Source organism: Haliotis rufescens, unplaced genomic scaffold, assembly GCF_023055435.1.
Source record: "Haliotis rufescens isolate VD_foot unplaced genomic scaffold, xgHalRufe1.0.p SCAF_149, whole genome shotgun sequence".
NCBI lineage: Eukaryota > Metazoa > Mollusca > Gastropoda > Lepetellida > Haliotidae > Haliotis > Haliotis rufescens.
This window is the reverse complement of record NW_025963834.1, coordinates 155,742-175,906: the sequence shown is the minus strand read 5'-3', so window position 1 is coordinate 175,906 and position 20,165 is coordinate 155,742. Positions and strand designations below refer to the sequence as shown.

The 20,165-nt window shown below is 42.2% G+C and overlaps 1 protein-coding gene across 6 annotated transcripts; it reads left to right on the top strand.

Moving 5' to 3' along the window:
* Positions 1-1,013: 1,013 nt before the first annotated feature.
* Positions 1,014-19,787, top strand: LOC124117625. Of its 6 annotated transcripts, none has more exons than XM_048395824.1 (12): positions 1,014-1,139; positions 2,759-2,906; positions 8,531-8,592; positions 8,815-9,099; positions 10,769-10,804; positions 10,895-11,012; positions 11,576-11,674; positions 11,870-11,883; positions 12,499-12,528; positions 14,328-14,408; positions 14,637-15,599; positions 15,633-19,787. In XM_048395824.1, exons 2-12 carry the CDS (start codon positions 2,887-2,889, stop codon positions 18,662-18,664), a joined length of 4,740 nt encoding a protein of 1,579 aa, XP_048251781.1. In that variant the 5' UTR covers positions 1,014-1,139; positions 2,759-2,886; the 3' UTR covers positions 18,665-19,787. The 6 variants fall into 6 exon arrangements, with proteins under 6 accessions (XP_048251781.1, XP_048251780.1, XP_048251779.1 ...); XM_048395823.1 differs by having other exon boundaries at positions 14,637-15,616; positions 15,650-19,787; XM_048395822.1 differs by having other exon boundaries at positions 14,343-14,408; positions 14,637-19,787.
* Positions 19,788-20,165: the final 378 nt, after the last annotated feature.

The following is a 20,165-nucleotide window of genomic DNA, read 5'->3' as shown; positions in this document are numbered from 1 at the left end:
TTGAGCTGGTGTTTTGCGGGTACAACATGTGGAGGTTAATACAGTTTGTGAGGGTAGGGAGAAGAGGGTTAGTGGGTAGCCGCGTAATCAGGGTATGAATACGCTGAAACAGGAGAGGACGTCCGCAATTAATAGAGATGCGTCAAATGCATTCAGACACAGTTGAAAGTGTTCTACGTGAATGTCCACGATGTCTTTCTTGACAGTTGATATGATGGAGTGTGTTTCATGCACCAGTTCATTCTGGTCCAAATATCTGTGATAACCAGACTTCGTGATATGTTCAACTTCCAAATTGACAACCCATGTAAAATCTATCCTCTTCCCTGTTAACTTACAACATGTTTTGTTCTCTCCTTTGGAGGAATAAAAGCATATGAAGTAAATTACGGTTATAATGATGTCAAAGGGACCACTAATTTTAATTCGTTATAACCGTAGTTCGTTATAAGCAAATGAACGGAATATTTACAGCAAATAGACAGGACCAAACAATAGTTCGTTATATCCGTCAGTTCGTTATAACTGTGTTCGATTTTACCGTAGTTTACTGTATATGTCACCTGAGTTGGGTTTAACGCCTTTTTTAACAGTGTTCCAGGTATATCACGGCGTGTCAGCTTAATGTGGGAGGAAAGCCCAATTAAACCCACGAGCACGGGTATGGTGCAGACAAACCTAGAAACATAATCGGGATTCGAACCCACAATCATAGGTTTCTTGCGTGCCCAAGAGACGCAACTCTGCACATCAAACTGCGGCGCCTTAGACGACTTGGCCACCCGTGGCCCCCTATGGAGGAATAATAACATATACATGTCACCTGAAGGACAACGACTAACAGTGAACAGCTAGGCTTAATCGTGCAGGCTGCATGAAATATATGTCTCCTCAAAAACGCACTACAGTTGACAAGTAGTCGCGTCTCAATGTTGTTCATCTTAATAAATAAAAATAATCGAAGCGTGAACATGATTTTGTAACGAAATCATTACATATTCTCTGTTCCACGTGATCTGGTTAGGAGCCGAACTAGAGCATGCTGGGACATATCTCGCGACACCAGGACACAGTAGTATGGAGGAAAGCCCTGGGACATTACGGTGAAAGATTAAAGGATATATTTCAGCATCACAGTGGTAAGTAAAATCTGCATTTACTATAATGTACCACAAAAGCAATATTTCATCTCAATTCACCTTCTGAAACAGATATGGGAAGCACAAACACCGGAATGCACTGATTAATATTTACATTCCAAGACGTTGGAAGGACAAATATAGCCTCATAGGTTATGTTATTTGTTTACAATAATGTTATGTTATTCACAGACACCCGACACTCAACGTAATATCCATATTTCACATGTGGTTCTTGGGTATCAGTATTATCGATCGTCATGTCCAACAAAAGACATGTTTGTGTACTGCATTTCACTTCCGTCTTAAAGGTGTGTTGTACATTCGGTTTGGTGCACATTAGCCTTTGACTTGTATCTTGGTTTTATTTGTCTATGACTCCGTGGTATAAAGCCTATGACATAAACCACAGACAGAAACCTGACAACCAACCTTACTATAAATAATTCACATAAGGAATTTATACCTGTCACAGATCGAAGTTCAGGTCACGCTGCCCTTCGTCGTCGCTGTAATTGTGTACTGCATTCCACGTCCACGTTCAGTGTGTATTGCTCATTCGGGTGACGCAGTTCAGTCGCGGACGTGCATTTGGACCTGGAAATTATATTTCGACATATATTATATGACATTATGTGATCACTAGGAACAGATGTTGCTGTCTTACAGACAAACATATGTCCTCTTGACAAAAAACAAATACACAACTCACATACCCGACTTCTTACTACTACTTAGTTGATGCTTGAGTACAAGGGGCACGGGTGGCCCAGTCGTCTAAGTACATTTACATAAAGTCGTCATACCCCTTATTATACTGTGTCACGGGTGGCCCTGTCGTCAAAGGCCCCACAATTCGCTGTGGGGTTGCCTCCCTTGGGAACACCAGGAACCTATTATTGTGGATACCAAATCCCGATGTGCAACGTGGATGTGTCTAGGTTTCCCAGCACCAAACGTTGGCTTTATGGCAGTGGTCTAACTGGAATGCCCTTCAAAGCTGCGTTAAACCCACCAACCTTATTCATTACATTGCATATGCACAGAGTCATTCGTGACAGTTGATCTTCCTCCATATCTCCCACGCATGAGTTTAGTTTTGTTATACAGTAAGCGACGTGCACCGAATCCAACAACTAGCATTAGCTGGTTTCTAAAACCAGACAACCGTGATATGTATGCTTTAGCATATAGCAAAAACAACAACCAGAAGTAAACAAAGGCACACATCGGGGATATTGGTCCTTACAACATATTTACCTGAAATATATTATCAACACTGACTGACTGACTGAGTATGGTTTTACGCCGCATGGTATCTCAGTGAGCTAGCACTATGAATCGGCATCAGTCCGGACTAGTACAAACCGCCACACAAACACACACACGTACATGCACGTCGCTATATAAGTGCAATAATCTTGGACGCGACGTTAAACCCCATTTCACCTCACCTCACCTCACCTCACTGTTAAGAAAAAAGGGAAATCACAGTCCCGACACGTCTGAATATATTCAGACTAAAAGTACATCCGAACGGATAATTCGAACCACGGGCATAGCTGCGAACAAGTTTTCAACGAAACCTAAAGCTAAGGCAGTTATTCTTGGACCGACAGGGAGGCGACTGTGACGTGCATGCCAGAGTTGACATAATGTGGGGCACACAGCAACATGTCCCATGACCCCACTGCACAGAGGTGAGTGGTGAATGAATGGGCGGGACACCATGGCTGCAGCGTAGGTGATGGTATCAACATCGTTGAGGTACGTAAATCTCTAAACGATTTAAGTTGCCGGCCATTTCGACATAAATCAGCTGATGTTACATTTACTGAAACATTCATATAGACCGAGCCGTGTATATTATTGTATTTTGTCGGCGCATGGTAAAGGTGAAATGCAGACGGAAACCCGACACTCAACTGGACTGTTATCGGTATGGTCGGCCTTCATGTCACGTTGACCTCCGACATCGGTACACCAAGCAAGTAAATAAACACACTATGGTTTGTGAGCATATCTGTCCAGCAACAAGGTGTCATTCGCGTCAAGCCTGAGTTGTGGTAGATAATTAAATGTCTTGTGTAAGATGGAACTATTGACTTATGGACACACAGGGAATGATACAAATGTTTGATATGTTAATTTATTAACAGCTAGTGATGGGCATCAGCTCGCTTAATAGAGGTTCCACTGTACACGACAACCCACACAACAATACAAGATCTGAGTGTATCGACAGTCAGTTTATTGGACAGCCACATAGATTTGATAAGGGTGGATGATAAACAGCTTTACATACAGATAAATATATCAACGTCTTACATTTGTTTGCTTAAATGTTTAGTTACATTGTTGAGATAGTACTGTAATTGAGCAAAAAAAAATAACCACGAAAAATATGGACCTGCAAAGTTCCATGATCAGGAATGAACGACCACTACGAGTGTGAGTATTCCAGTGTCAGCTTAATGTGGGAGGAAAACCCGAAGTGATGCAGGTCTCAGACTTCGGTGAAACCCACGAGCACGGGTATGGTTTTGACAAACCTAAAACATGATTGGGGCGAACCGGAATTCCAGCCCACAATCCAAGGTTTCTGGCATGCCCAAGGGACGCAACTCTGCACAGGGAATCGCGGCCCCTTAGATGACTGACTGACACCCGAACCCCCACAAACCACAGATGTATACATGTACCGACTATGCTATATTGCTATCTGGGGCAAGGTGTTTCAAAGAACGCACTCAGTCATGTCACCTGACGTGACATTATAAGTAGACTGTCGTACACGGTTGTATCGTTGGCCAGACCAAGTCATTCCTCAGGAACGAGTAGAATCGCCCAGAGGGGTGAAAGGTAGTCAGACATTGACGATTGTGTTAAAAAAGAGCGACAATTTTGAATCCTACAGATGTGTTTATCAATATCCATTACATCTATCATTAGCGTGGAATATCCATACTGATATATGTGACAGTAACTGATATTGTTCCCTGATTGAAGCTAGCCGGGGCCCCTACACACAGTAGGTTACGCTCACGCTGTATTCTCGGGAAAAGCGCCTGACCTGGAAAGACTAAGATATATGTGTTGATATTCTGTGGAAGGGTAACTCGGTTACTCAAAACACGAATGTGTGGGGAATCCCCTTGAGAAGGCTGCAGTTAAATAAGAGTGGGACAAACACACGACAGCGTGGACAGGATCTGGGTGTTGAGGTGCACTGTACGGGGTGAAGGTAAGGATGTGCGGTGGGGGGTGCGGGGTTGAGTTAGGTGAGTGCCCTTTGAGGAAGTATGGAAATGTGGAAGTGCAGGGTGAGGCAGGCAGGTGCGGGATTAAGGTTGGAAGTGCGGGGTTGAAGTTGGAAGGCGCCGTTTAATTAGGTATGCACATGTGGAAGTTCAAGGTTAAGGGAGGGGGGTGTGGGATTGAGGCAGGGGCAAAGGGTTTGAGGCAGAGGGTGGGAAGTTGGGGTAGGTGGTGCGGGCTAGAGGTGGGGAGGTGCAGGGTTGAGGCAGGGGTGCGGGGTAGAGGTGGGGAGGTGCAGGGTTGAGGCAGGGGTGCGGGGTAGAGGTGGGGAGGTGCAGGGTTGAGGCAGGGGTGCGGGGTAGAGGTGGGGAGGTGCAGGGTAAAGGCGGGGGTGCGGGGTAGAAGTGGGGCTGCGGGGTAGAGGTGGGGGTGCGGGGTTGAAGTGGGGCTGCGGGTTAGAGTTTGTGGTGCGGGGTTGAGGTGGGGGTGCGAGGTTTAAGTAGGGGGTGCGGGGTTGAGGTGGGGGTGCGGGGTAGAGGTGGGGGTGCGGGGTTGAAGTAGGGGTGCAGGATTGAGGTGGGAGGTGCTGGGTTGAGGTAGGGGTGCGGGATTGAGGTGGGGAGGTGCTGGGTTGAGGGAGGGGGTGCGGAGTTGAGGGAGGGGGGTGCGGAGTTGAGTGGGGGAGGTGCGGGGTCGAGGCAGGGGGTTTCGGGGTTGAGGTTGGTAGGTGCGGGGTTGAGGCTGGGGGTTCGGGGTTGAGGGAGGGGTGCGGGGTTGAGGGAGGGGGTACGGGGTTGAGGGAGGGGGTGCGGGGTTGAGGGAGGGGGTGCGGAGTTGAGGTGGGAAGGTGCGGGGTTGAGGCTGGGGGTTCGGGGTTGAGGTTGGGTTTGCAGGGTAGAGATGGGGAGGTGCGGGGTGGAGGCAGGGGTGCGGAGTTGAGGTGGGGAGGTGCGGGGTTGAGGCTGGGGGTTCGGGGTTGAGGTTGGGTTGGAAGGGTAGAGATGGGGAGGTGCGGGGTTGAGATGGGCAGGTGCGGGGTGGAGGCAGGGGTGCGGGGTTGAGGTAGGGGTGCGGGGTTGAGGTGGGGAGGTGCAGGGTTGAGGCAGGGGGTGCAGTGTTGAGGTAGGGGGTGCGGGGTTGAAGTAGGGGGTGCGGAGTTGAGGTAGGGAGGAGCGGGGGTGCGGGGTTGAGCTAGGGGTTGGGCAAGCGTGGAGTAGGGAGAAAGCAGGGTGAAAGCAGGGTAGGGAAGAGAAGAGAAGTTTGGGATTGAAGCGTTTATCGCAAAGGCCTTTCTTCTTTTTACGACATGGGGGCAATGTGTGAAGCCCATTTCTTCACTTCCGTGTTGATTATGCTGGAAGGGTGATAAAAGCAGCATCAAGCTTAACACAGCCAATGTGTTCACGGGTATATTGCTTTTGTGTGCTGTTTGAGCATCTGTGACGTTATCCTTTAGTTTGAACGCGGCATGATATTTTTACAAATTGAATAAATGTTTGTTATCAATAATACACTATCATAGACGATTATCGAAAAGACGGACGTATTTGTTTTATTTGACACTCAAGTTAATGTTTTGTCGGAAAACACATGATTTGCGAAAGTCTACAACGACACACAATATTATGGTGCGATATATATTTATATTGTATATATATATTGTTATATATTGTTGTATTTTATTCATTAACAATGTTTGTAACGTTGTAATATTTTTTACAATTGAGAGTCGGTAGATAGGACGGTAACTCGTTGTTGTTGTGTTGTGGATTACAGCGTTGTTATACCTGCAGGGGAACGATATCGAGGTCGACATGCCCTGTGACTAACTATGTGTTACTGGCCCTATTGCTCACAGTCATACTGGCACATTGCGAGACACCTCACTCGTCTGAATATGCACCACAACGTATATACTATTACGTTTTGATTCGGGGGCACGGGTGGCCCAGTCGTCTAAGGCGCCGCGATTCGCTGTGCAGAGTTGCGTCCCTTGGGCACGCCAGAAACCTATGATCGAGGGTTCGAATCACCTTTCTAGTTTTGTGAGCACCATACCCGTGCGCGTGAGTTTCACCGAGGTGAACCTTGAGAGACACCTTCCCTTCTGTAGCCTGAACCACGTACAGGTCATGTATATGCTCTTACGTTTTGATTCGACGCGTGAGTTACGGGATAAGATAAATCTTTAGCAGCCCCAAAAAAGGGAACTGCTTGTCGTAGAGGCGACTGATGGGGCCGGGTTATCAGGCTCGCTGACTTGGTTGATGTATGTCATCGTGTTCCGAATGCGTAGACCGATGCTCACGATGTCCATCACCGGATTGTCTGGTCCAGACTCGATTATTTGCATTTACACAATCATATGTTGCTGTGTCAGGTTATAAAGTATTAAGACTGATCGTTGTATTGTTCGGAAGACGGTTAAACAGGCTGGGGAGGGACGACTTATCGACGCTCAACCAAGAGAGAAAAGGTCGTGTCGACATGGAAGGGCGGTCTGGTAGCCTAGTGGTAAAAGCGTTTGCACGTCACGCCGAAGACCCGGGTTCGATTCCCGACATGGGTACAATGTGTGAAGCCCATTTCTGGTGTCCCCCGCCGTGATATTGCTGGAATAGTGCTAAAAGCGGCGTAAAACCACACTCACTCACACTCACGTGTAAACATGGATGCACCATGCGTTATCGATGACTAGGTAATCCAAGGTTCACGTAATTGCGTGTGATAAGGGAATACGGCTGCGTTTGACTGGTGTTGTGATAAATGAGCTATAATGTGCCAAGCGACTTGGAAATGTAAGGATGTCCTTTGTTCAGGATAATTTGTGAGAATTATTAAAAGTATCAAGAAATACATGCGCTGTAATAATATTAAGGCTACTAAAAGGTGGACTGACACAGCGTTAGTATATCTAAACAGTCGCACCTACAGAAGCTAGCAGCACTGATACTAACTAGCAGTTCTAATATTCAACTGACCTCATTTAAATACACAGAGGTTATCAAATCTAGGCACTGTCAGGTATAAGTACCACGACACCAGTCTACATAGATTTACAGACAGCTTCTGCATGCCCAGCTGAACGAACTCGTATGCACTGAAGTTAGAGATGTCTACCAGAGTTATCTTGTGTAGAGATTAATTATCTGTGAGGCAAGTGCGGACGTTGGAGTAGACACAATTCTCGTGGGCAGTCTTTCACCCAAAGCAGCTCACCAAATGTGTGTTTGTGGGATCAGGGGCAAGGACGCTGTGGATATGCGTTGATGTGCGTATGCATACAAACATGTAGTGTGTGTGTGTGTGTGTGTGTGTGTGTGTGTGTGTGTGTGTGTGTGTGTGTGTGTGTGTGTGTGTGTGTGTGTGTGTGTGTGTGTGTGTGTGTGTGTGTGTGAATGATACCGTATTCGACGTAATAAGCGCCCCGCTGTAATAAGCGCCCACGGCGATATTTTCTAATATATTGGCTAGCGAACAATCCCAATTAGCACCCCTTCCAATTGATCAATGTACACAGGACTTTTTTACTCGTGTATAATACGTATGTTATATGCATTCATAATAATGGGAAATTAAATTCTGGAAAAAAGTATATCTGTCGTATATAAACATTTCAGGCTGTCAGCATAAACCACGAAGTTTACGATCTTTTAACTGTTGTTTTTCACCAAAATAATAGTCTAATAAGAGCCCCTCTTTCTAATTTTGAGAGCGCCCTGGGCGCTTATTGTCTCGAATACGGTATATATTTGAACATGGGAGTTTTATGTCGCAAATGTTATTTTCACTAATCAATGCACATGGCAAGGGGCTGTGGAAAAAAAACAAACATGTATTTTCTGTGAGAGTAGTATTCCAATGATATTGCCGAAGAAGTGAGATGCATGACCTTTAACACATTACTACATGTATCTATTTTTCATAATATCTGCATTTGACTTGATGACCACCTGGTAAACCCATTTCTGTCATCCGTGTCAAATGACATGGAGCAAACATTTGGTAAGCACAAACGTTTAAGCACAATATGTGTTTCAAACAAAAACGTATAAAACAGCATAAATGGTCAAGTAAAAGCAGCTTGATGCATACTGGTGTTTGTATCACAAAACCATATATTTCCTTTACAGAGGCTCCAACTCATCGTCCAGCAGAGCCATGCAGATGATCTACCCCATTCTGATGATAGTCAGTGAGTATTGAGAACACGGGCTTTTTCGGCTGTCACAACGTTGAACATATCTCCTAACTCAATACATTCTTTTCACACCGTAGAGTACATGACTTGAAATTCTACTTTTCTTTGTCATTACCCTGTACCAAAACATTGGTCAGTGGAGAAGAAATAATACTGTCCGGTTTCCTTCCTTTCGTTATCCTCATTTAAATGCCTGCGTATTTTTCAATCTTTCAGTATTGGAAACACATGGCCAGAACAACTGTGAATGGGGGAAGTATGGCGAAAACTGCAGCAAAGATTGCCCTTTGAATTGTATCCCTGACCCAAGGAGACACCTGACACACTGCCACAAGGAGACAGGGAAGTGCTCGGAGGGGTGTGTGCCGGGGTGGTTTGAGGATCTCTGTGATCACGCTTGTAGTAAGAACTGCTTGAGAAACACCTGTAATCGGCAAAATGGCATCTGCACCTTTGGTTGTGATGGAGACTACACAGGGGACTTTTGCAACAGTATTAGAGGTTTGAAAACAAGTTTATTCAAATATGTGATAGTTGGTGCTGATGTGCAGTAAACAGTCTTGCTACCAAATCAGGCAATTTTTTACTCAACAAAAACAGTTAAGGACCACTAACATTTTATGTCACAAAAAAACAGATTTTGTTATGTTATGAAAGCCCAAACAGATATACATAGTTTGGCCTTTCAACAAGCTTATGAAACGTCACATGATGCACGTGCAGTATGTGAGAGGCATGCCCAGCATGAGATTCATGGTGTTCAGCTTTTGTGTGGACTTTCTGCCTTTAACGGGTGTGGTGTAAAAACGCTGTTAGACTTCTCTGACGTATACATAACTGATAGAAGCAAAATGCCAGGTCGGCATATCTCTCTATTACAGAAGCAGGTAGAGCTAGTTGATTCAAATTAGTAATAGTTGATGCTGATCTGCTGTATGGTATATATAAAACGGTTTTATATTGTTTTGCTACCAAATCAGGCAATTTAATGCTCAACAAGATCAGTTAGGGACCACTGATATTTTCTGACACAAAAAACAGTGTTAGTCAAATGGCGATATCCATAGTTTGGGCCCTTCAGATGAATGGCAACGAATCCCTCAAGCTGCTTTCAGGAACCTCTTTTAAATCTTCACTTGGCGGTGTCAGGCCGTGATCAGAGCTTGTGGTGGCCACATTCGATACTGACATTGCTGTAAACATTCATGACATCGGAATCGAGGTTTTACATTAATAGTCTGTTTATGATGGGATTCTGACTGACTGTGGATGGTTCACCAAATGGAGACTGACTTCTGTTTTATGCTGCCAAGGGTGGTAACTCGGCGTGATTCAACTTGCTCTGAATCAATAAAACACTTTGTTATTCATTGTTTGGTCTTTCTGAAGGTATGGTAGTTATATTTCGGTTTTAAGGATGTTTCTTAACCTTTTATTTGAGTATATATGCAAACGTACTGATTGGTTAGCTGTTAAACCTATGAGGATTTGGAAAAAAAAAAGATCTTCAGCAACCTGTGTTTTTTAAGACAACAAACCGCTTGCAAACTTCGATGCATGTCATCGTAACCCAAGTGTGTGGATCAACGTCAAACACTGGCGTGTCTGGTCCAGACTCGATTATTTACAGAACACAGTCATGTACCTGGCATATTGCTGATTGTGGCTAAAGTTTGGATTATATCTCAAGAATAAACAAAAGATAAACAAATGGAGTGTGGGTTTTAACCTTTCTCGTGTAAGGGTTTTCTAGTACATTTGCCACTGGTGGGGCAGGACACGCTCACCTTTTTGCGGCCACCTGGCTTCACCATTATTTGATAGTGATTCATAAACACATGATAAAGTCAGAATTGTACAACCGACTCTGCTTGTAGCAGAGCTTTCTACTGAATATGGAAAGGGTCTTGTCGTTTCCATTTCAATCAGGCAAATATAACATGGCGGTGCACTCATAAATGTTATGCAATGTTTTATTGTTTTTGATCTGTCTGCAGTTGGATATAAATATGATGTGATATCAGATACAAGTATATTCATGTATTGATTTTCTAAAACAATCAAGCTCGAACATGAGTGTATAAAGCTGGACTAGTCATCTTTACTGTAGTAGTGTTTGGAAGATCTCTGTACATGACTAACGACGTTGCCTGTATTTATGTCTGTACAGGGACGACGGCGTTACCTCCAAGGGAATCCAGCACATGTAAGTACAAATACAACCTAAGACTCATATATGTTAAGATAATGTGCAAATCATAATTGCTTTATATTCCTTGCCGGTATTTTGTCACAGACACATCGCCGACAACACCGAGTGAATCCAACACAGAGAAAACACCGGGCCTGGCTGCGATACTTGTCCCTGTGTTCCTCATCCTGGTTGTTGTCCTTGCTGTGGTGGTGATCATACTGTAAGTGTGTACCTAACCCAAGGAGATTGGGTCCAGATTATTGCTATATGTATGTATTAAAAATTAAAACAGTATTGTGAACTGACTGGTGATGTCTGAATCTATATAACATCGCCTCCGTGGGCTGGTGGTGGAGCGTCCTCCCGGATAGCGGGAGGAACCGGCTTTGATCCCCGGCCGCGTCACACCAACAGACGGTATGGTACTTGTTGTTACCCTGCCTGTCGATTGGCATTAAGGGGATAAAACAAACACTTGTCGGCTCGGAGTGTGTCTGAATATACATGTTAAAATGCGGCATGGTGTCTTAGTGGTCTAGCACTATCAGTCCGTATTAGGACACACAGCCACACACATACACACGTGCATGCACGTCGCTATAAAAGTGCAATAACCTTGAACGTGACCTTTAACCCCATTTCACCTCGCCTCACTCAATACCATTTTGTTTGCATTGAAAGTTGTTAATATTTCTACGGAGATGACAACGTTTATATTTTACAGTTCACACATTTCTCAATAACCAACCATGGTTGTGTGCGTATTTTCATATTTCTTTATAGACGGAAACGGAAAAGGGGAGAAACCACAGGGATTATCGATGCAGTGACAGGGATACTTCCATGCTGGAGAACAACTGGTACAGATGGTACAACTGCCAGGTAATACAGAAATATAACCTGAGGCAGAACGTCTTGTTCATCACCATCACTTACGTCTATGTACAGTATATTATATGTCTAAACACAACGAAGTACATTCATGAAATGATGATCCCCTGATTTCTAAAACTTTCAATTCGGACATGCTGATTCATCCATTTGTCATCATCTCGATTTTGTTTATTTCATGTTCAGAGCCGGTGAAGATGGTGAGTATATACTTCGTTACTATTTAATTATATTTGAAGTGACAATATAGTGTTATTGAGTTTGTGTAAACGCGATTTTATTCCACAAGAATCCAAAGTAATTGTGATACAAGAAACTAAAATTATATAATTATGATTGTTAAATTGATTAATCCTCACTTTAGACAGGGAAAACGAATGTTGAGCATTTCCCAATTACGTAAATCTGCTAGCATGGGCATCATTTCTTAGAAACAACACAGTTATAATCTTCAGAAACAGAAACTGTTTCATAGTTCGGCACGACACACGGGGTTGTTTTGTAGTTTTCAGTGTTGCAATGCAACTTCTCATTTGTAAAGCTCTTGTCCTGTGTATTTTATACTGATATATATACAGCTATAACAACAAGCATCGGTGTCAGTTTGTACATATTTCGATTGAACAAGGTTAAAAAAGGGTTAAGCATGTTTACATTGATTCTATTACTGGTTTTCCTTTGGTTGTTCTGTGAATACCTGTGATGTTGACATAACATGTTATCGTTCTTACATGGATATCGAAATGCAGATTGGAAAATCCATCCAGAGTGGGTTGAACATGCTTCATCTAACCATCATAACTGTTATGTTTCAGAACCTTTCATGGCAGAGGAAGGTGGAGCCAGTAAGTATGGGATACATATAATGGTGTATGTGTTGATGAATGAATGTTGTCACTTCACATCATATCATGGTGGATATGGTGATTTTATGGTGATTTTACAATGTTAGCAAAGTGTATTAATAATCAATGTGTTCACTGGTGTGGCAATCATATTAGCCATTGGCGGGAATATGATAAGAACATATTTTGTAATATGTGACTATGAGTCCAAGACATTGAACAACAAAAATTCATACAGTGCAACAGATGAGCAGCGTATTTACGTAAAATACGTAAAGAAAATAATAAAATATAAACAAATAGATAATTATAAAATAATAATACATGAAAAGTGATAATAATAAAACAAAATATATGAATAATAAAATAGTCAAAAACAATGACTTTAAATGCACTTGCTTACAGAAACGCATGCATTAAATTGAAAACTCAAATGTATAAAAACAGCCCACGTAAATACCCAATGAACCTTTTTCAGCCTGCATACTAAGGAATCAATTTCCGAAACACGGTTACGAGCTAACTTCATAATTAGAACAGTTATCATGGTATGTACATCTAAAACATTACTTCATTTTTTTCAAATCTTAAAATTTCCACTCTTTTGGGGAATACCCAATAGAGTGATGAATAGATAACTGAAAAAGAAATAATGTTTACCCAATGAAAAATATAATAACCCAATTAATATAGAAACCCTAGAGTAAAAACTCAATTGCTCAAAAAGTTATCTAGAGCTCTGTTGGTATCATACCATAATGTTAGCAAATTAGTTGTGTTTGGTATATAAGAGCGGGTTAAATATATAATCTCACCCGAGTGTCTTTTGATATCAAATATATCAACACAAGTTGATACAAGTAGGAAAACTCCGAGGCACAAGGGTGAGATTTTATTTATCATCCAACATCATTCTTCCAACTTTTTCAGTTTGTAGCCAGTAATTAGCAGTGTAGTAAGTGTAAAAAGTACTGTTTACAGCTTCAGTAGCAGAGCCATTAGTGATGTCACATGATTGTGATGTCATGGCAACCAATGACGTCACAATGGTCTGCAAAGCATTGTGATGCATTTTCAGTGCAGCGATATCTACAGTGTAGATATCGCTTGATCTCACCCAAGCGTTAGCTCCTGTGGGAGCCAGTTTTGGATGATAAACAGGCTTCATCTAACCATATAATAACTTACAGAACATCTCCTCACAAAGCACGTGAGTAACTTATGGTTGTGTATGTGTTGATGAATGAAACAATATGTTAACCAAGTTATCTGGATGGAACATAATTTAGTGTGAAACCAACAAAGAAACAAGAAACAACCAACAAATGAGATACGATGAGCAAATGAATTACATATTATATATGTGTTGATAAATAAATGTTGTTCAATGAATTTATATGAAGTGAATGTCAGTTCTCCACATGTGTCCTCTACTGTGTAGACTGCTCATTATGTCACAGTGAAAATGGTGATTTTGTAATGTTAGTCAAATGTCTTTTTTATCAATATTTAATATTTATATATTTAATACATTACCCTTTAAGGGGAATATGTGCAGAACATATGTTTTGTAATATATGACCATACGTCGAATACACTGAACAATAACTGGTAACTTACGATATGTAGATCAATTCATATTATATTCGCTTATAAATTCACATTGCCTTACATCTTTTCTAAATTAGACTACACCACATCATCGTACAATGAAGTTTGAACTGGTAATCAAATACTACATTGTGTTTCAGTTGTGGAAGCACATTCGTGTAAATTATTTACTTTTATATTCTGACCAGCAACAGGGGGACCAGCAACACGGGGAGATGCAAGTTCCATCAGCAGTTTTGTTCTCTTTGAAGATGATGACTTTCCACCTGGTAAGAACAGAATACCGTCATTAGTAATCATCTGGCACGTCCTTCATGATGCATATGCAGGTGTACGTACCACAAAGGTAACCCGAGGCGTCCGATGAATTAATGACTTTAATTACATTTTACTGTATTTTATATGGGTATATGTTCATATAAGAATCAAAAGAGTTGAACTGGCGATACTCAATATCAATGTGGACAATTGTTTTACATGTTTATCAACTTTTACAGGTTCAATAGAACAGAAGATAAAAGATATCCAAGGGGTGTTTGTTAAAACTGAGAGCTTTAAGAAGGCTAAAGAAAAGTTGGAGACGTTTGGCCATGTGACACTAAGCGGTGCTCCAGGAGCAGGTAAAACAGCCATGGCCCTGATGCTGGGAGCTGAATACAGGAAGCAGGGGTATGAGCTGGTACTGGTTGAGCATGCTTATAAAGTAAAGCTGTCTGAGTATCTAGATAAAGGCAAAGACGTGTGTGTCATATTTGATGACGTATTGAAGACAGTCAGATCATATTTGGACATGTCCCGTCTCAAACACGTTTTGTACGACCTCCACATGCACCTGGAACAGTGTGAGTCCGGATCAGAAAGAAGATACCAGCGTCTGCAGCAAGAACCAGGAGAGGAACAGGGAAAGCTGGAACAACCAAACATCTGTGTTATATTCACTGTAGACACCAACAATCTTCAGCGTGCAATGTCGAAGCTAGGAGGTCAACATATTTTCAAAAGTTCATCAGATGTCAAACTGAGTTGTACACAGGAAGAGAAGAAAGAATTGTGGCAGAAGTACAAACATCGCTATGGGTATAAAGTGGATGTGAAGAATGTTTTTGCATATACGGAAACGACTGTCGGTTTTCCTCTGGAATGCAAACTTTTCTCCAGTTGTTGTGGCTTTCAAATGCACCATGATAGTTTTTTCGAGAAACCTTTGTTTTACATCACAAATCAACTTCGCACGATTATTAGCTCATTGGATGACAAGTCAGCTGCTCTCATCCTGATCTTACTGTGTGAAGGTCAGATAGACACCAGTCAACTGGAGACTGAATGTTCCATCCCAGACGGTCAACTCACGACTAAAGATGACCGCCCTGACAGTCAACTGGAGACTAAAGCTGACCATCCTGACAGTAAACTGAAGACTAAGGGTGGCAGTCCAAACAGTCAACTGAAGACTAAGGGTGGTAGTCCAAACAGTCAACTGAAGACTAAGGGTGGTAGTCCAAACAGTCAACTCGATACGGAAGGTGTCTGCCCAATCAGTCAACTTGAGACTGAAGCTGTCCGTCCTGACATTCAACATGGGACTGAAGCTGTCCGTCCTGTCACTCAACTTGAGACTAAAGCTGACAGTCCTGACAATCAACTTGAGACTGAAGCTGTCCGCCCAATCATTCAACGTGAGACTGAAGGTGTCCGTCCTGTCACTCAATTTGATACTAAAGCCGACAGTCCTGACAACCAACTTGAGACTGAAGCTGTCCGCCCAAACATTCAACGTGAGACTGAAGGTGTCCGTCCTGTCAGTCAACTGAAGACTAAAGGTGGCAGTCCAGACAGTCAACTGGCAACGGAAGGTGCCTGTATCAGTCAACTTGAAAATGAAGGTGCCCGCCCAAACCTAGAGGCTCACCTCAAGGCAGTTGCAACTCTTGTGAAGACATCAACCAGCCAGGGTGTAGCTGAGGCTGTGAGGGGCTTCTGTGGTACATTGTTAACAAAAGGAAACATAACATCATTTTCCCATTCGATAATTTATGATGTCTGTGCTTTGGTCTTATTCAATATTGAACCACACTTTATTCTAAAACATTGCAGTATAAATTTCCTCCTGGAGCACGTACATGATCAGCAAGACGACCGTATTCCTGTCAATGAAAACCAGCTCAGGATACCTTTCTCAGAGGCCTTCAGTGAAATAATTGCTGACAGAATGGCAGATGCTATTGTCAGTGGTGCTTTCAGTATGTACATCTGGCACCCCATATGGAAACGAAAAGACATATCAGACAAAGTAAATCATATGATCACAGATCCACCTTCTTTGTCTGATGTTACCAGACACAACCTTCTCTATTACGCCTGTTTCACTGGGAACAAGAATATCCTAGAGCGACTTCTTCCTCACTGTGACATCAATAGGCGTGGTTTGAACGGCTGGACACCGTTGATGTATGCAGTTGTCTCTGGACAGATGGAATGTTTTGACATCCTTGTGAAAAACAAAGCGGGTATGGCTTTTTGTGATATCAACAACAACAATTTACTGCATTTGGCTTGTAAACATGGATACATGTCCACGGTAAAACATGTAAAAAATGTACTCAAGGAACACCTTTCTCCTGATTTGTATCTCAAGCGATACATCAATGGTCGGGGAGAAAATGACTGGACACCAGTTATGTGTGCAGTGGCATTTGGGAAGGAGGATATCATAGACTATCTTACCTATGAAAAGAATTCAATTGGATTAAAAAAAGAATTAAAAAGCGATTTTAAATTATCAGATATCAACACAAACACCGTGCTTCACCTTGCATGTCGGTTTGGAAACAAGTCCACTGTAGAAAGTCTGCTACCCCACACAGATATAAATGCACGTGGCAATAATGGGCAGACACCGCTTATGTGTGCACTTTTTTCAGAGAGGAAAGAAACCTTCGACCTTCTTGTGTCAATGAAAGCTGACATCACAATGACTGACGATGACAACAACAGCCTCCTTCACTTGAGCTGCCACGTTGATGACGCGTCCCTTGTCGTGCCAATTGTGCCAAACGTTGACATCAATCGTCGGGGAAAACACGGATGGACACCATTGATGAAGGCAGCTGTACATGGAAATATGGATGTATTTCAGCTTTTCCTTTACACAGTGAAGGTGGACCTCAAGCTGAAAGATGAAAACAACAACAATCTCCTCCATCTTGCATGTCATGGAGGACATGTCTCCATTGTGCAACAATTACTGCCAAAGTTTAAAATAAACAGTCGGGGAAACAACGGGAGGACGCCAGTGATGTGTGCAGCTGCCAGTGGAGTCGAGAGTGTTTTCAACCTGCTTGTGTCAGAGGGGGCTGATATAAGACTGAGGGATGACAACAACAATTCTCTATTGCATTTAGCATGCTTTGGTGGGAATATTTCCATTGTGACTTATCTTTTGCCAAAGAGTGATATCAACTGTCAGGGAAGTCACGGGAGAACAGCAATAATGATCACAGTTTTGGTTGGAAAACCAGCCCTGTTCAAACTACTTTTGTCAAAGAAGGCCAATATCAAACTGACTGATGATGATAATAATACTGTATTACACCATGCCTGTCAGGGTGGGAACTATTCCATTGTGAACTATCTAATGTCAAAGTTTGGCATCGACACTTCTGGAAAACACGGCTGGACACCAGTCATGTTTGCTGCATGGGCGGGAAGGAAGGTCGTGTTCGATTTGCTTGTGAAGCAGGGGGCTGACCTCACTTTAACTGATGCCTTCAATGACAATGTTCTACATTTAGCATGTCAAAGTGGGAGCACAGATATTGTCGAATATCTTGTGACACCCTCTGACGTCAGTCTTCGGGGAAAGAACGACTCGATACCAGAAATGCATGCAGCGAGATCAGTGTCCAGTGGAAATAAAGATCCTTGTGATGGTAATGCACCGAAGGATGTCATACAATCATCAACTTCCCCTGAAAATCATAATGCTATTTATATGGTCAGTCACAGTGGAAAGGAAGCCATTGTGAAACAAGTGAGTGGCTACTTTGACATCAACGTCAGAGGCAGGGATGATCAGACCCCACTAATGAGGGCAGTGTGTGGAGGACATATTGCTGTGTTCCGGTTCTTGGTGTCCCGTGGAGCCGACCAAACTCTGGTGGACAAGGATGGACACACTCTTCTACATCTGTCTACTCAGCACGGTCAGCTTCATATGGTGAAATACATCATTGACTCTTTTGACATCAATGCTAAAGACAAGGTTGGTTTGACACCTGTCATGACGTCAATATTGTATGCCAAAGTTGCTGTGTTCGAATATCTTAGAGAAAAGGATGCAGACTTGTCGCTCGTTAACAACGCAGGTGATACACTGGTGACTCTCGCTCATAAAATAGGATGCAGACAAATCATAGAACAACTACCACCGTCCAAAAATGTCAAACGATTGTCTGGCCAGAAGGATTCACATCCTGGCAAGTCCCAAAAGCGTAACCCCAAGATGAATAGAAAGTCGCACAACTGAACAAGCTCAAAAGTGTGCGATCTGAAAACATACAACATTTGTAGTCTTGATCTGAAATACAGAGATCAGTCCGCGACACATTACTAGATGTAAGCATTATCTGCTCCCATAAGTGCCCGATGTCAGAAATGAAGGATGCAGGTGATGGTAGTGTTTGTGTTAAACCATTGATACCGATATACTGTATACTGTCTTAGACCATCTCTCTAATCTTCTATGTATAACACATGATTGTCCTTAAAATCATATGGTGGATATAAGCTCAATTGGAAGACAATGTGTGCTATTTATCTCATGATAAATTGTACTGAAAGAGAAAGTTACTTTCGTAAAGGCATATGAAATGTATCCAAATTTGCATCCCCTAATGAGAACATTACAGAAGCCCGAACGAAGTTTAAACCCCATCTTAAACCCTACTGGACAAAACCAAAATCTGAAGTTATAACGACATGAAGTGCGCCGTGAAGATGACACTTGCTAGAGAACAGCAAAAACAAGCAAGCAAAGCATTGTTTCCGAAGAACGTATCAGAGATGCAAACAAGACCTCATAGCAGGCTGAACGAACTCTGAGGCAGCTGAAATAAATATACACTTATACCTTAAAACTGCAACACGATATAACTAAGTTAAGGGCCAAGTACACTTACGTCTATAAACATGTGATCAAAGTGGTTACACGGAAGGTATTTTTGGAATCTCTGGTAATATTCCCTGTTCTTTTACCTGATGTTGTAATATGTAAAACAATACAGAAAACTATGAGAATTCTAATGTTGATAACGAAGTAACTGCTGATTGTCTATTTTCATTCACGGTACAGATAAAGGGCTGATTAACAACACATCTCAAGGACCTAATATGTTAACACATGCACATAGTAAGCATGTTTGAGGAACTTTATAAAAGCATATCGTGTTTTTATGCCATGATACTATTTTTAGAAAAATGAACGAGAACATAGGAAACTTCATGATATGCAAACTACAGCTCATCTTCGATCATCTTGAAATGCAAACAGAATCAAAGGATTTTATGTGTGGAACAGTTGCGAATGATATCGTAATACACTTGATGTCGTGTCATATGAATCTAGTGAAAATAAATATCATGTTTGATCATTGGTTTATTTGATGTTAATATATTTGTTAGAATTAGAATCTACCTGTACAAATATTAATGAAGATGGTATTGTTTGTCTTTCCTGCTTGGAGATATTCCCGAACAAATGATAGATTACAGCATATTGACAGAACGCATGATAAATAAAGGAAGTGCACTTAAAAAGTGAGATGAAGCCATCCAACGCTGCTTATACTAAACAAAGTTTATTGTCAGTGAGCGTACGCTTGTAATATATACTCACACGTAAAAGAAACGCAAGTCGAGTACGTAGTAGACATGCCATTTCTTTTCAACAGTAAAGACAGGTAATACTAATAGGGCAAGATTGACAAAAACATGACTGAAGACAGTTTAATGTATTAAAAGGACGATGA

Excerpts from the sequence above, each read along its gene's own strand:
- LOC124117625 (XM_048395821.1), top strand. The coding sequence starts at position 2,887 with ATGGTATCAACATCGTTGAG. Across the intron at positions 8,593-8,814 it reads CCCCATTCTGATGATAGTCA|TATTGGAAACACATGGCCAG; the intron begins GTGAGTATTGAG and ends TCAATCTTTCAG. Across the intron at positions 14,409-14,636 it reads AGATGATGACTTTCCACCTG|GTTCAATAGAACAGAAGATA; the intron begins GTAAGAACAGAA and ends CAACTTTTACAG.